This window comes from Musca autumnalis, unplaced genomic scaffold (assembly GCF_047663935.1).
Source record: "Musca autumnalis isolate F117 unplaced genomic scaffold, ASM4766393v1 scaffold_1, whole genome shotgun sequence".
NCBI lineage: Eukaryota > Metazoa > Arthropoda > Insecta > Diptera > Muscidae > Musca > Musca autumnalis.
This window is the reverse complement of record NW_027411644.1, coordinates 330,837,180-330,853,935: the sequence shown is the minus strand read 5'-3', so window position 1 is coordinate 330,853,935 and position 16,756 is coordinate 330,837,180. Positions and strand designations below refer to the sequence as shown.

Genomic DNA, 16,756 nt, shown 5'->3' with positions numbered 1-16,756 from the left:
AAATACATCTGTCGTCTGGCAGTGCATTTACCAATTTAAAATCAGTGCTTTTTTATTAATTTTGCCAAATAAACATCACTTAAGTATTCATATACTTGTGATGTCCAATATTTCCGGTGTCATAGTTGTTGCATTTGCCGGCAACAAATATTTCAAAGCACTAAATTACTTCGGTAATTTAAGTCGGTAGAACAATTATTATTATTTTTAACTAAAACAAGACTTGTGTAAATTCGTTCATTTAAAATGCTTTCATTTTATGTATGTTATGTATTTCATCTTTATTATTATAACTTTTTGGGATGTGATATTTTTTTAGTTCTTTTCAAAGGTACTGAACTTAACCTTACTCTATTGATAATAATAATTAAAGCCTGGTGTTAAATATATAATAAAAACTACAAAAACTATAGATTTGTGACATACAATGATACATTCTTATGAGAGGCAAAATATTGGCATAACGTTGAAAAACAAATTAATCCACATCGTAGCCAATAAATACTTAAAGTAAAAAAGAACACGTTTCACTTCATTTCCGCCCTGTTGCTTAAGGGTGGTGCTAATTCTTAAATTAAATGGAATAAATTATGAATAAAAAATAATGGTCGCTAATCACGTTGGGGGGATGTCTGGCTAAATAATATGTGTACTGTGTACAAGGACTATTTTAAAACTGTTTTTCGAATGTGAGTTCATAACATTTTGGAATGGGATAACAATTCAGGCAATACTCACGATAAATTTTGATAACCGTATTTCGAATTGGCAATTCACAATAATACACTTCATATAGGGTTCAAATGTGAAGACAATAGACAAAGGAAATTTGCAGAATGAAAAGAATGGTATGTGGTGAATTGAGGGCAAACAACATATAGCCTTAGTCTTATACTAAATAATACAAAATAAATTGTACTTTTAATCTATTAAAAAAATATTAGTTTTCTAGAGCACTTCTTAATAGCGGATCTCGTCGTTTTGCTCTATTCTCGGCAAGTCTTTGCATGAGTGTAACTCTTTTCTTAGGTGTAGAGGGTGGTGATGTTGAATCAATTATATGAGTACCATTAGGCGGTGTACTGTCCATTTGTTTCAGAACTTGTTCACTTAAACTTTCCAATGGGTTTTCAATGGCGGTAAGAGGGGATTGTTTGGGCGGGGTAGTCTCTATGTTCATTAAATGAGCTTGGAGCTCATCGCCAGCAACTCCATTTTCTTGGAAAGAATTTAGAGTAGAACTTTCAGAACTGTGAACTTTATTGCAATTGTTTTCGAATTTCTGCAGTATGGAGTTGAGCGGACTATGCTGCAACGCCAACAAAGGCTTCATCTTGAAAGAAGGATTCGATTTCTTTGCAAATTTCTCTAGGAATGAGTCATCAAAAAATGTGGATTCTAAGCGTGCCACTTCGAGCTCCGTTGCTTCTATGACGGGTGCATTCAACGAATCACTACGGCCAGGAAGGGATAGACGCGGTCTCATAAGCGGCCTCTCAGCAGGTAACTCTGGTAATGTTGAAGGCGCTGCTAAAGCCTCCTGGACAACATTACGGTATATCCGAGCAGCGTATCCTTTTATTGAGCCTTTGTTAGCTGGAACTAGAGGTTCAGTTCTAAGTCTGTAAGGTACAATTTTAATAGGAGGTGTCAAATCAGCAGATGTATTGGATTTGGTATCCGCCATTCCTACGGTATTACGCCTTTTAAGGGCAATACGAATTGTATGTTCTCTGGGTTCTTCTTTGAGGCTTGAAAGATCATAAACAAAATCACTATTAACAGTTTTGATGCGATTGCGAATAGGTCTTCGTTGACCGATGTTCACATCATGTGATAGGGCTTTGCGTAGTTTAGTTCGCACGGCTTTGGTAATCATTTTATTTGGTAAAGCTGCTGCTTGTGGTTCAGATTCTTCCGCTTCAACTTCAGCCACTACCGTTTCCTTTTTGCGTTTAACTTTATTTTCGTAGGTCTTTACATCGTTTTCTTGCAATTTTGAATTCGCTGTTCCGGTATCATTTACCACCACAATATCATGCTCCACATCATCCTTTGAATATTTTACATCATGCATGGTTACGAATTCTACAGCCATAGATTCACGCTCTCCCTGCATCTTATGTACAAATGCTAAATGGTTAACAATGTCGTAACGTCTGAAGGCACGATAGTCGCATAAACTGCAACCGAAACGCCGCGCTCTATAGTGGAACATGGAAATGTGCCGGCGTAAATTACTCAATGCATTGAACTGTTTGTTGCATATCTTGCAGCGACATGTCAGTTGTTTGGATGCAGGCACTGTTCGAAAAGTTTTGGGTTTTTTTCCCTGAACACCAGCTTCCGATATTTCCGTTGAACTATGTTCCGTAATTTGTTCCTCTCCATCAATTTCTTGTTTCATTTTGGGAAGTTCCTCTTTGATACTGTCAATACTTTCCTCTTGCTTATATTCTGCCTGAATTTCTTGTTGTCGTGTTGACACCATCAAATCCAGCGAAACGGTTTGTAAGCCTTCGCCGAAAGTCTGATTTTCTAAATTCTCAAACATTTCATTAATGTCCGATCCATTTGTGGCATGTGTAGAATTCGAATTAAACTCTTCCTCTTGTGGCTCCTGCTTAATGTTAATGCCGTTCAGTCGATTTCTTGCACAATCGTATAGATAACTTAGAAGGCCATCATTTTGTGTCTCCTTTTTTGGGATATTTGGCGGTTTCTGATCAACAGATTTGATTTCAGGTTCATTCTTTTGATTTTCTTCTAGCTTTTTGGCTAAAGATTTACTATTTTGGTTTTTTAATTTGGTGTGAATTTCTTCTTTAGTTGCAACTCTAATTTTTGCCTGTGCCTCCTTTTTAACCGTTGTCTCCTTCTTAGCAGCACAACTTGTTAAATGAGCGGCAAATGCAGCTCTTTTCTCGAATGTTTGCTGGCAATATCTACACGTGGATACAGGTTTACCATTCTGTGTTGACAGGACATTTTCACTGTTGCCAGCTAGCGGGTCTTTTTTAGAGTCCAATTGCAATCCCTTGAGTTCACGACATGGTCCTTTTACATGTACATTTCCGATTTGAATGCGTTTTCTTAGAATTGAATCACGCATCTTACGAATTCTCTTCAAAGGTTTTCTGAAAAGGGAAGAATGTTATTTTCAATATAAAACAGTTTGCACTTTACATACTTGTGTTCATTGGCCAAATGTCGAATAACAGCGGCTGGTTGCAGGAATGTCAACGAACAGGTTGGACACTGGAATACATACGTTGAAGAATTGTGTTTCTTTTGAATATGAATGTTTAAGGTTTTCTCGGTTTGAAAATTCATCTGACATATTTGACAGATAACTGAAGGTTGTTGTTGCATTTTCACACTATCACCCATTGGATTTAGTTCATTCAATGCGTTCAGGACAGTTTGTGATGTTCCCTCATCGTATACACCCAATGGTGTTGAGTCCGCCATAGTGGTGGTTACGAATGAATTGCTGACTATGGCTTTGCCATCCGGCCCAATCATGGTCTTCTGATTGGTTAAGAGATTATGAACCTCATTAACTTCGGTTCTGATACTGTCCGTAGCATTAAGTGGTTTGAGAGTTTGGTAGACAGCTTGCGTAGACGTTGGAACCGATTCCAATTGCAAAACCGGATCATTTTGATCTTGAGTGTGTGTTTGCTGCTCAGCAGATTCTACAACACTTAATATTTCCTGTTTCTGTTGTTGTTGTTCGCCACCAGATGGGATGCAATCAGTTTTCTTTTTAGAATCAAGATTTAGATTTTTTATTGATTCATTTGCTATTGGTTCAGCACGTCTCAGGCGTTCAATGACTTTACTTAAATCGCGTGATGATGACTTTGATGGTATGGGTGATGACCCAGTGCTGCGACTCTTACTAAACCACGTTTGTGAACGTTGCTCTGTCGGTTGTATAATAAGACTGGAGTTGTAATCCTAAAAATAAAAAAGGATGGGGAATTTGTAAATAAATGTATTTTTATATAAAGTACTGTTGAATCAAAGCAAGATTATTCTGCAGCAATACGATTACAAATTAGAAGCATTTAACAAAAAAGTTTTATATGTACATATATTGAAACTTATTGTTGGAACATTATTTCAATCGAACGATCTAGTTCACAATGTTGTTCCAAATCGATAGCATCGTTTGCATAATAAAACTACGTATGAGCGATTTCATACATTCGTTTGGATGAAATCACTCAAACGTTTAGGAACTAGGACAATGAACTAGGAATTAGATTCCCCATATCTAGAATAAGAAGTAATATTGAAATGCCAATCAATCAAAAAAATGAAAATTAAAATGACTGTTATTCGCGACTTCGTTAGAATCAGTTGAGGTGCGCGTGCTTTTCGGATACAGCGAATCTAACTCACACAATATGTATGGATTTTTCCATTTTTCATTTCAGCGGCCAAAGTGTGCCGTGGGTTTCATCTTACTATTAAAAAAAAACCTGCAAGTGAGGGTATGGCGCATACCATTTTAGTGACAGCCTATTAAAAATTCATAAACATACACATATTTTAAAAAGATTCGTCAAGAACCGCTTTGGGTTAAATATGAACATATTTCTCGGATATTATAAATGCGTATAATGCAGATTTACCAGAGTTTCCCTATTTGAATTTTTGCAAAATATGCAAAATCCGATGTCTATTCACGGGACATTCCTGAAAATTTCATGAAATTTAGTTCAGTAGTTTTGGAAGTATATTGAAAAGGGTTGGCGTGGCCATCAGTTATCAAGATATAACAATTTGGATTCAAACAAGTATCTAGTGTCGGAGACACAACCCCATTGTCTCCCAAAATGAATTACATACAGTTGCGTTCAAAATAATAGGAGTGTCCATACAAAAAAAAAAGGAAATGGTCAAAAAATGTGGTTAAACTTATCCATTTTGGTTTATTTTATATTTGTTTAACATTGTTGACATACCAACAGTTTATTCATTAGCAGAAATGTGGTAATTTGTTTTAAATTATTTACTGCTACTACTACTGTTCAAAAAAAAGGAGTGTGGATGAAAAAGGACGATAAAAATATTTTTAGTTGAGTTTAGGATCAAAATTCTCAATATTTTAGTTAACAGTAAGTAGTAAATCCAATAGATTTTATGAGATTTGATGGCTGTTTGAAAACAAAAGTCCTTTGGAGTTAGCCAAAAAACAGGCGATTGTCCTTGCAGCAATTTTTTTTCCAGAAATTGAGCACTTATTGGGCAACTCAATGGATTTTGTAGACAAAAGATTTAATAATTAGATTTGTTTGATGCTATGGATGTTATATCGTACAATATATAATGATTGGTATCAGATACATTTGTGTATTTTGATCCTTGAGCCAAGTTTTAGCCAGTTTACATTAGCCCTTTATGTAAGGATCGGCCAAAAAAAGCGTATCTATAAGCAATTTATTCCTCGACCATTTGGAAGTCCTTAGGATGTTAACCTTGTGTATACAATCAATTTGGCTTCTATTCAAAAAAGTTTAAAACGTGAACAGTTGAAATGTACCTTTGCACCATTTTGTGATTTGGGATTGCACTATGGTTGGTATACGTCGTACTATATTTTTCAAAACTTACGTTTTTCGCTCATAAATACTTCATTTAGATTAGTTCCATTAGAAAACTGTATTATACGATGCAAAACCTGATAAACATAATCTTAGGCCAACTTCAAAAGTTTGTCTTTAAAGTTGGTTCTTAGCAAAGCGCTTTGAAAAATGTCTCATATGTGCCAATCATTAAATTTTTCAAATATGAGCAAACTAATGAAATCAGTGTGCAGTTAAGATGCTGAAGACCTCAAAACATTACTTGATCGAGCTATGGATGCCTTATAGATAAGCTTTTTTGGCCGATCCTCACGTAAAGAGGTAATGGAAGCTGGCTTTATCTTGGCTCAAGGATCAAAATACACAAATTTATGGGATACCGATCATTATGTACATATGTGTGAGTTTTTGAAGACTGATGAAAATCAAAATAGTTTTGATTTCAAAATGAACCCCCATCAGTCTTGGTGAATTGTGTTTATTTTCAAATTGTCAATAAACAATTTTGAAAAACAGAGAATAATGTTGGTATACGAACACAAGAACGTAGAATTCATACATTTTTGGAGGAGAAATTCAAGATTTTTAGACTTGACTGATGGGTCGTGCTACACACTTGTCAGTCACACATACAGAAAGGGGGCCTTAAGGTCGGAGACACAGCCGCTATTGTTTCGCTAATTATTTTCCAATCCGATACATAAGACATAGGGGAGTTCGACGCCCACTCCAAAATTCAACAAAATATGTAGCCTATTTTCACAGGGACCGGGGACATTCCCTTAAAATTTCTTGAAAATGAGTCTGAAAATTTTACAAGGCAGAACTACTTGTGGGTCCGACTACAAATCGGGAGTTTATTGCTGTGTATATGTTAAATATTGTGATGTTGGCCAATATTGCAACTAAGGTATGCGATAACACTGTCAAAATAGAAAAATTGTTAAGCTTAGGTTTATTGCTACCTCATTAAAATTAAGATAAATCGTTTGTTTTTATTTGTTTTCCTTTTCAATACATTTAGAAGCTATTTGCATTTTTAAATAACAAATGAAGACATGATTTTTTTGGACAGACGCAAATTTCAACTTAGCGAATAAAATTTTCTTTTCATACGGTTTTACTAGTACGATATCCATTTTGCATAGGTTAGGTTCCGAAGCTTTCAAGACCCTTTTCCAAAGCTTTCTGGACTCATACATATCTCGGCTTATCTTTCTTTTAGCTACCGCTCTCGGAAGAACTTTCCACAGGTAGTGTTGTTTGTACTGATTTAGCTGTACATTACTTTTTTCTGGGAAATGTATACTTCCAGAGATATGGGCCTCTGAAGTTCCAAAAATTTCCTTGTTTACTTTTTTTACTTAGAAAAAATTTACAATTTAAAATAAAATTTTGTTTTGTTAGATTTGCACATGTCCATATGAGAAAGTCTTAAAACCTCGGCAAAATGCAGGCTACTTAGAAAAAACTTACAATTAAAAATATTTTTCCGAGTGCGGTAGCTAAAATAATGATGTTTTGCTTTTAAACCAGAACAGGTGTTTCAGAAATACAGAAAATATTCATAAATTTGATATGGCATAAAAACCCAAATGGCATATTCACCTTATGTCATTACCTAAGTCCCGGTCCACACTAGAGTGATTTCATTGAAAAAATTGCATGAAATTATGCGTCTCTAGATCGACTTCCATAGTAGAGTAAAATCTTAAAATTGCTGTGGTGGGGATTTCGATTTAAGAACGCCTAATTTCATGAAATTTGTTAATGAAATTCACACTAGTGTGGACCGGGACTAATTAATTAATTGCGTGTGCTTTCAAAAAAACAAAATACATGTATTTTAAAATTTAAATACCCACCATATCAGTTGCTGATATTTTTCGAATGTTTGCCACATATTTCGAAAACGATGTCATTTTCGAACATTTGGCAAATAAGTTTTCTTGTGTTTTTCTTTTATTCGCCAAAAGTTCGAAACCGATATCATTTTCGAACATTTGGTGAATTTTTTTTCTTCACAAAAAAAATTGTTTCGATCGAGAAACATATGTTCTGTTCCAGAACTGCAAGAATCTAGTAATTTTTACTATTATTTTCGTTAACTAAGGAACATTTTTATCGTAGTAAAAAATAGTAGATTCTTCTGGGGCTGAATTCTTGTTCCATGAAAATTTGAAATGAAAAATATTTTCTTTATAACTTTCTTTTCCCCTTTGTCGAAGGTCACACTAGAGTGTTTCATTGAAACAATCTCATGAAAACAAGGGTTCCTAGGTCGAGTTTCACAGTAGAGTGATATCATAAAGTTGCTGCAGTGGGGAACTCGATCTAAAAATACCTAAAAGTTTCAATGAAACCACTCTAGTGTGACCTTCGACTTTATAATAGACCGTTTCCACGGTACGTCGTTCGTTCTCTATTCGTTGTTCGACCCATAACTATGAATAAATTACGAAGAATAAGTATGTCCCATCCCTAACAAATAAGAGAATTTATCGAAAAAATTAATTATGACATATCTAAATTAAAAATTCAAAAACTTGTTGAAAACACAGAAATTTTTAGAAAAAAGGAAAAAGTTGAATGAAAATTAATGAACATTTTATATAGAAGCCGAAGGAAGATGGTTGTGTTTCCTTCTTGATTCCACACACATTTCTTGTCCATTAGTTCAAAATCGCGTAAAAATCTGAAACTAAAAGGAAACAAATAACTGAAAGTCTGTATACACAAACATTGTTTTGACATGTCTCTCTCTATTTACAGCCTGTTTCTGTATGTCGAAAGAAGAATGTGTGCGAAAGAAACACGTCCACACTCTTGTGTGTTTTTTAAATTTGTTTTTTGTTTTGAAGGAAAAGCAAAGGTAAAATTATTTCGAAAAGTAATGTTCGGGTGTGTTTCATTCGCACACATTCTTCTTAATTTTGAAAATAGAAACATATAAAAATATATTGAAAATACAAAATTATTCAGAATTTATGGAAAAATGAATGAAATATGTGTAGTAAAATATAGAAGATACATTTAAAGAAAAGTCTATTGCTTTTCCTATTTATTTAATGTATATTTTATGTGTTTTCGGTTAAAATTTCCGTGAAAACAAGGAAACAAAAATGAAGGAAATTTTGTTTATGTTTCTGTTAATTACGAATGGTGTCGTGGAAACGGGTTAATTCGTGTACGTCGTTCGGCAGGCGAACAACGTAATTGAAACTCTCGTGTGAACATAAAATGTATCATTTCACATTTTCATAGAAACAGAATTGAGCCCCTGGATTTATTCTATTTTTTTTTTTAGTTTTGAAAAATAATTGTATGTAGTTTGTATAAAACTCCCATTTGTATTTTTCAAATAATATCGTTATAACTAGGGATAGGCAAGTCGACTTTCGATTAATCGATTAGTCGACTTTTTGGCTTGAAAAGTCTAAAAATCGTAGTCGACCTTTGGTTATAGAGAAATCGAAAAGTCGACCTTTCATGGTCGACTTTCGATTTTCTTACCCAAAATTTTTTATATGAACAATATTGTAATAACGCCCTCTGTTGACCGCGATATGTATCTTCTTCTTCTTCTTCTTCTTCAGACATATGTTTTCATATGTCAATTCCACCATGTTTGGGGTGGAATTTAAAGTGACATGAGACACTAAGTCTATGCTGCCACTTTCATGGGTATAAATGTATTTCATGGGAATGTTGTAGATTTTTTAATTTTTCTTGGGAGTTCTGTGTTCTTGAATGTTGATTCTGATTTAAATTTTAATGTCTGCTTCTTTGTAATAAGTCCATAAGGCCAGGTAGGCCTTAATGTTGTTTGTTTTAAGAATATCATCGACTGATGGTTGATGTATACCGAGTTGTCGCAGTTTCTGTAATAGAGCACGTCTTGTGCTGAGGTTAACGTCTGGGCAATTGAATGTGACGTGGTCCACGGTTTGGATGTCACCACAATCACATCTGTCAGTGCTGGTAATATTGATCTTGTGGAGATGTTGTTTCATCTGGTTATGGCCAAACCTAAGTCTCGTAATGGTTGTTGCGACGCTTCGGGGCATTTTGATGTTTCGAAACCAAGGGTTGCAGTTGACTTTAGGGGAGAATGAATAAAATCGTCTGCCGTATATACTTGTGTTCCATTTTTCCTGCCAGGATGTGATAGCCGCAGTTTTGTCTTGTTGTCTTAAGTCCGATGAATATAATTTTGGACATGAGTCGGTATGGTTGTGATTCGTTGCAATAGAGTCCACGTACTCATTCCCATCGATGCCACAATGACTTGGTACCCACAGGAAGTGAACGGTGAAAGCCTCCCCAGACATTTGATACACCTCATTCTTTATTTCAAGAATAGAGGGATGGGTGTTTTTATTGCTTTGGGATGCAATGGCTGTTAGGACCGATTTGCTGTCCGTAATGATTAAATATTTCCCAGGTTCACAGGTTCTTACTAATAACAAAGCCTCATGTATGGCGTATGCTTCCGCGGAATATATGGAACTTGCTTTATTTAAAGAGAAGGATGCTTCGATGTCTAACGATGGCATCCATAAGGCACAGCTGGTTTTGTCTGGGGTTTTTGATCCGTCGGTGAATACTTTTATGTAATCTGGAAAATTGGTGTTGATGGTAGTGCTATACAGGTTTTGTATATCCACTGAGGTCGAACGATTTTTACAGACGTTTAGAAATGATATGTTGGGAACCAGAAGGCTAGCTTGAAGTGGGAATTCATATTGCATAGGCCGCTGAAGTTTCATAATATTGTTGTTCGCTACCTTATCTTGATATAGTTGGAAAAATGTAGGCCTGATCTGAAATTTTTCATTATATTCTGATAGAAATTTATTGGTCGGGTTTCTACAGTCGACTATAATACTGTTGATGTAGTTATTGGAAAGCAGTTTTAGTCTTTCCGGCAAAGGCATTATGTTGGCCTCCACTTCCAAAGATTGGGTATGGGTAGAAATCATAGCTCCGAGTGCCGTTCTGAGCGCCCGAAATTGGATTCTTTGTATTTTGAGTAACTTGTTAAGCGGAGCGTCAAGCAATAGGTGTCCCATGTATTCAATTTTAGGTCTAACTACTCCAACGTAGAGACGAATGAGCTGTTGTGGATTGCCTCCCCAAGACACGCCACAAAGGGCACGGATTATGTTCATGAATTGAAAAGTCGATTTGTGTATATAATCAATGTGTGGTATAAAGCTGAGTTTCGAGTCCAATACAACACCCAAAAAGTTGAATGTATTTACAAATTCAATTTGTTCGCCATTGATAATTAGATCAGGGTGCATTTGAATAGAACGTCTGCTGTATGGATTGAAAATCATTCCTTTCGATTTTTGTGGGGAAAGTTCAAGCTGTATTTCTCCTAATCTTTTAACTAGACAATCAAGAGCTTTCTGCATTTTTATTTTTGCAATATTTAGGTCATATTCTGCGCAGAATATTACGAGGTCATCTGCATAAGCTAAAATTTCCACTCCTAGATCTTTGAAGATATCGTTTATATAAACGTTGAAGCTCAGTGGACTCAGGACGGAGCCTTGTGGTGTTCCGGTAAAGGATCTACGAGTAGTAGAATTCTCTGCTTCGATAATGAGTTCTTTATATTGGAATAGACGATGTAAAATAGCGCAGGTATGTTCACTTGCACCAAGATCTTTATATTTATCGATTAAAATATCAATGTTTACATTATCGAATGCGCTTTTGATGTCTAGAAATGCAGCCATAAGGTATTTACCTTCCCTTTTTGCCAATTGGGCCGCTGACCAAATACAAGTTAGGTTATCACGCGTTGATCTGGTTTTCCGGAATCCAGATTGTGCATTGTGCAGTTTATCTGAAGATTCTAGTTGGTGGTCGATCCTTCGAAAGACCATTCGTTCGAATAACTTTCTCCAACATGAGATCATGGCAATTGAACGATATGAATATGGGTCATCAACAGGCTTGCCTTTTTTATGTATAGGACATACTTTGTATTCCATCCATGGGTTCGGTATTTTTCCAGAGCGCCATATGTGGTTATATAGTGACAATAGTGTTTCTCTTACCTCATTATTAAATTCTTTTATGTGCCCATGACGAATACCATCAAGGCCGGCTGATGTGTCTTTAGATCCCTCTATAGCTGCGTTTAATTCCTCTATTGTGAAGTCATTGTCTCTTGGAATGTTGTCCATTGTAGGAGGTACATTTATAGGTCCGATGGGCCCAGATAATATGTCGTAGAATTTATCAACGCACATTTCTGGCATGCTTTTGTGTTTATTGCTGTGTCTTCCTCTGAACTTTTTAACGGTGTTCCACAGTTCAGTTGGTGTGATGTCGGCATTGATGTCTTCACACATTTTTTGCCACCCTTTTCGCTTTTCCTCTCTGAGTGTGTAAAAGTAATCCTTTTGACATTTTTTCAACTTTTCATTATTTATTCTGGTGGGAACTTTTTTGAAACGTGCTAGGGCTTTGATTAATGTTGCTTTGACTTTTTTGCATTTAAGATTCCACCAGCCGTTGTCTGGATATTGTTTCTTGCCAACGGGAATCACAAATTTGTTGTACAAGCTTTTTGAAAGGTGTTCAAATTTTTCGTCATCGGGACATTCATTATATAGTTCGCTATTCAGTATTTCATCTATGCCGTTATTTAGCCGATCTTTTGTTATGTGTCTTGGTACGCCATATGTGGTTTTGCGGCACCTTGCGTGTAAGTCGACTTCAATGATTACGGCGCAGTGGTCGGAACCAAAGCATTCGTTTAACGTGTACCATGTTGAGATCAGTGCTATAGCAGGACTACATATTGATAGGTCTAATGCTGAAGGACAGCTGGTACCAAAATAAGTTTGTGCTCCATCATTTAGGAGAACGAGATCTTTGTCTTCTATAAATTGGAGCATCTTTTCTCCGCGATGGTCAGTGTTGTTACAACCCCATATTATGTGATGGCAATTGAAATCTCCACACATAATAATTTTTGCACATTGTGGTGTAGATGGTATGATGCTCATAAGGTCAGCTGTGCTGAAAGACACGTTAGGTGGAATGTATGTTGATATTATTATGACTGGGCCAATCTCGCTGTTAATGCAACAGGCTACTATTTCTATGTTCCGATTTATGATGTTGATGTCAACGCTGGTGAAATGTATTGAATTTTTTATTAATATGGCAACTCCGCCGCCATATGAAGTCCTATCTTTTCTTAAAATGTCGTAGCCAGGTAAATTACAATCATCTATATTATCCAAATAAGTCTCCGAAATGCATGCAATGTCTATCCCCGATTCTCTTAAGAACTGAGACAATTGGGGTTTTTTATTTCTGATACTTCTTAAATTAATCTGTAGAATCTTCATTGTTACAATTCATCTTGTCTTTTTGAAAAGCCTCAAAAAGATGCAGGGGTGCATTGATGCTGTTATCGGAGGATGTGGATGATTGTTTAATATTTTTAACTTTATTAACACTTGTTTGGATATGATTAGGTTTATCGTTGTTAGTCGTTTGTTTTGGTGTATTGTTTATTGTAGTTTGTATGGTTTCAAGCGAATTTTGGTTTTGGGTGCTTTCAATGCGAGTGGAGTTGCACAACGAGTTTGAATTGAACTCAACGTGCGAAGCTAGGTTCTCCATGGAATCAGGCAGTTGAAGGTCATTGTTAGTCTGAGATTTGGCTATGTCGATGTCAACCGACAAGTTCTCAGTTATTGGAGTTTCATTTTGAATGTCATTATTGTTAGTTGTTTCTCCTATGCCATCATTAGCAATAGGTTTTGGGCTATTAATTATCTTTCTTTTTATACCACCTTTGGGTTTTAGCTTTGGTCTCTTTGCGTTTATTTCAGGAAAGTCTTCCTGAGAAAGGTCGAACGTATTTGGAGAAGTATTTTGACTTGTTGAATCGAAGTCAGTCGTGAGCATTGGTGTTTTTTCTTCGGCTACTTTTTTAGCTTTATTTCTCAGCTCGGTACGTACATCACAATGGTTGGACCTCGCATCATGGGGCTTGTGACAATTGATACATTGTGGCATCAATGTGCAAATACCCTCATGAGCAGAGCCACAACGTGGGCAAACTTGGCGGGCCCGTGTGCAAACTCGAGTGGAGTGTCCGAATTTCCAGCACTTCTTGCACTGGAGAATTCGCTCAATAAACGGCTTCACTGGGAAATATACTTTATTGATACATACATGAGAAGGCAGCTTATTGCCACCAAATGATAACATGACGGCATCTGAATTGGTTCTTTGACCCTCTTGGGCTGGGTCCGGCTTAGTAAAACGCTTAACCTCAGTTATGGCAATGTCTTGATCGATTGGACCATACTCAGCTTTATGTTTTATAATTAAATTTTCATACAAAAATTGTTCCGAAAAGTCTTGGTCGGCCGGGATTTGCACTACGGCTTTGATCTCACAAAGCTCAGCTGGAATGAAAATGTTATATTTACTGCGCATTTCCTCATCAGCAACAATTTTGTTGATGGTGTCACGGTCGCTACAGATAATCTTCATTTTCCGCTTCGTAACAAAATGTGTCTCCAAGTTTTCAAATTTGCTGTGGAGCTCATCGGCGATTTTCATTATTGGGATAATTTTCTTATTGGGAAAAGCCTGTAAGATCGCGGCATACTCCCTCATGTAATTAATGTATTTTTTGATCCTCGGTAACGGGTATTTAAACCCATCATCCAGAGTTATTTCAACGGCCTCAGGCCAAACCATTTTATTTGATTAGTTTTTCGTCAAAAAATGGAAAAAACACTAATTAATTAATTAATTTTATTTTCTTTGAAATTTTGCGCGTCCTATTCGTTCGGCGTCACTTTCGGGTTTTTTTTCGCGATATGTATCAAAAAAAAGTTATAAAATCGATCAAAAATCGATTTTAGTCGACTTTGATCATAATCGAAAGATCGAAAAGTCGACGTTTTTGTTAAAGGTGAATATCGAATGATCGAAAAGTCGACTTTTCCGTTGAAGGTAAAAATCGAAAGATCGAATAGTCGATTTTTGACTTCGATTACGTATCCCTAATTATAACTGCTACGCATAATTGCTCCGTTCCAGAACCTGCTACCATTTTTTACTACGATAACAATTTTTCCTTTAAGATATCGAACAAAATAGTAAAAACAAGTAAGCCAAGGATATACTCGGACGGGGCCGACCATGTGATACCCTACACCACTACCATAGGGAATTAGCTTCCCACAAATCAGAAATTCTTTATGGAACAAATGAAATTATTGTAGGGATCCATTCTGGTTTGAAACCAACCTCCATACAAAATTTCGTGTCAATTCATTCTCGTGTGTCATTCTCGAAAAAAATATCCGCAAAACTATCGGCAAACATTCGAAAACGATATCGTCTTCGATAGCAATGGTATGGTGGGTACATGTATTTTGTTTTTTGAACACACACGCAATTAATTAGGTAATGACCTATGATATTTTTATTCTTGTTTTTATGGAAGGTATTTAAACTCTACAAACAACATTACATTAATTAAATTAATTAAGTTTTAATCAAAGTTGAAGCCCTCTTGATTTCGGCAGAACTTAAAGGATATTACATTCCGGTCGTAGTATTACTGAAAATTTTCGTTAATTACTGAAATTAAAAGCATTAGAATGAGTTACAGAATTCCACTACAGACATTTAAAAGTCATTCATTCATTCACAAATTCTATAGATGAAGCATGAATATCATGTTGTGTTCAACGTAAAAAATAATTCGCATTATATCTGCCATTCATACTAAAAAATAAGTCCACGTCACTATTTCGCACTTATTGGAAACAACATTAGTAAAGTTTTAAGTTTTATGGATTTTTTTACTTTCCTTTCATAGTTGAAAAATTACATTATGTAACTTTTTTTTATGGTACACCTTCAAATTCTTCTTCTTCAAAGAAATAATATCCATTGCGCTAATGGCGGATGTGCTTATGTTCTATCACTCCATTACAGTATATTTATATACTAACGCCATTTTATTATTTGTCATGAATTCATGAACTTTACACAAAAATAAGATTTCAATGAATCACTATCTTCCTTCCATTAGCCATTTATGCCGCTCAAAATATACAAACAATAAAAGTTACAACTTACCGAATAGGGGCGGTGATTTCCCTCGGCGGACAATTTGCAGTAGATGCGTTTGTGGCTGATAAAGTTTACCAAACTGCGAAACATATTGCGACACACGTTGCACTCATAGATGATGGAACATTCATGTAACAGCAAACGACGTACCTGGAGTAAATGATAGGCGCACATACACACGACAAACATGAAAAAGGTAAAATAGAAAAAAGAGGTCAAATAATGCAGACTGTGACCAATATTCATGGCTAATGCATCCATCCAATACAGATTGATGTATTCATCATCATAATGTTCTACATACATAAATCTCAACATAAAGCAACAATCAAACAGATACACTAATTAGCAATACTGAGTACTGAGTGTGGATGGATTTCCTCTTCCACCCCGACCGAGCTCTTTTTATCTAGCAACCCCCCTTACCTCCTCAGTTCCATTCTCGTATGCTTTCTTGGCTTCCTGAAATCCAGTAAGAGCTGTTCTCATCGGCTGGCGTAACAGGCTTACATCTTCCATGTCGTGGAAACTCGCTACCTCCTTGTCGTTGGTGGGAACTTTGGTATCCATCATCTACCTTTCAAATATCACGTACGCACATATGACTTACTGCCTTTCAAATGTGACCGAGTGACTGAGAAGAGCAACTTGTTTTTTATTCACAGCCGTTTTTTATTGTTTTGAGATTTTAATTTTCCGCTTAGTTGTTTGATTTTTCCGATTCACATTTTGATTTATTTCATTTGTTGCAGAAAGAATTTGTTAGAGTATTCCCCGCATTCCTTTTTTTCTCGTAAAAACACACTTTGAAGGCGTCACAAAACAATTCCTTTTGGGCCATGATCAAAGAACGAAGCCGAAGGGTATTCGCGGTCGGCGACGGCTGCCATATAAAACATTTGGCGGCGGCTAAAGTCGACTAATACTACGTTTACATTTACGAAATCCACTCGATTTCAACTGTCAATTTCTTTGCGCATACGTCAAATGAAAACTCATCTGAAATCCATTGGATTTCATTTGAC

General features: G+C 36.0%; 1 protein-coding gene across 1 annotated transcript; it reads right to left on the bottom strand.

Moving 5' to 3' along the window:
- Positions 1-255: 255 nt before the first annotated feature.
- Positions 256-16,618, bottom strand: LOC141390194 (uncharacterized). The gene is made up of 4 exons (XM_073962949.1): positions 16,158-16,618; positions 15,738-15,881; positions 3,191-3,963; positions 256-3,137 (listed from the first exon to the last, which is right to left on the bottom strand). Exons 1-4 carry the CDS (start codon positions 16,302-16,304, stop codon positions 941-943), a joined length of 3,261 nt encoding a protein of 1,086 aa, XP_073819050.1. The 5' UTR covers positions 16,305-16,618; the 3' UTR covers positions 256-940.
- Positions 16,619-16,756: the final 138 nt, after the last annotated feature.

Bases quoted from the DNA above. Each gene is read 5' to 3' on its own strand.
- LOC141390194 (XM_073962949.1), bottom strand. From the start codon at position 16,304: ATGATGGATACCAAAGTTCCCACCAACGACAAGGAGGTAGCGAGTTTC. The intron at 3,964-15,737 runs GTAAGTTGTAAC...TTTTATTTTTAG, and splicing joins GAAATCACCGCCCCTATTCG to GATTACAACTCCAGTCTTAT. The intron at 3,138-3,190 runs GTATGTAAAGTG...TTCCCTTTTCAG, and splicing joins CATTTGGCCAATGAACACAA to AAAACCTTTGAAGAGAATTC.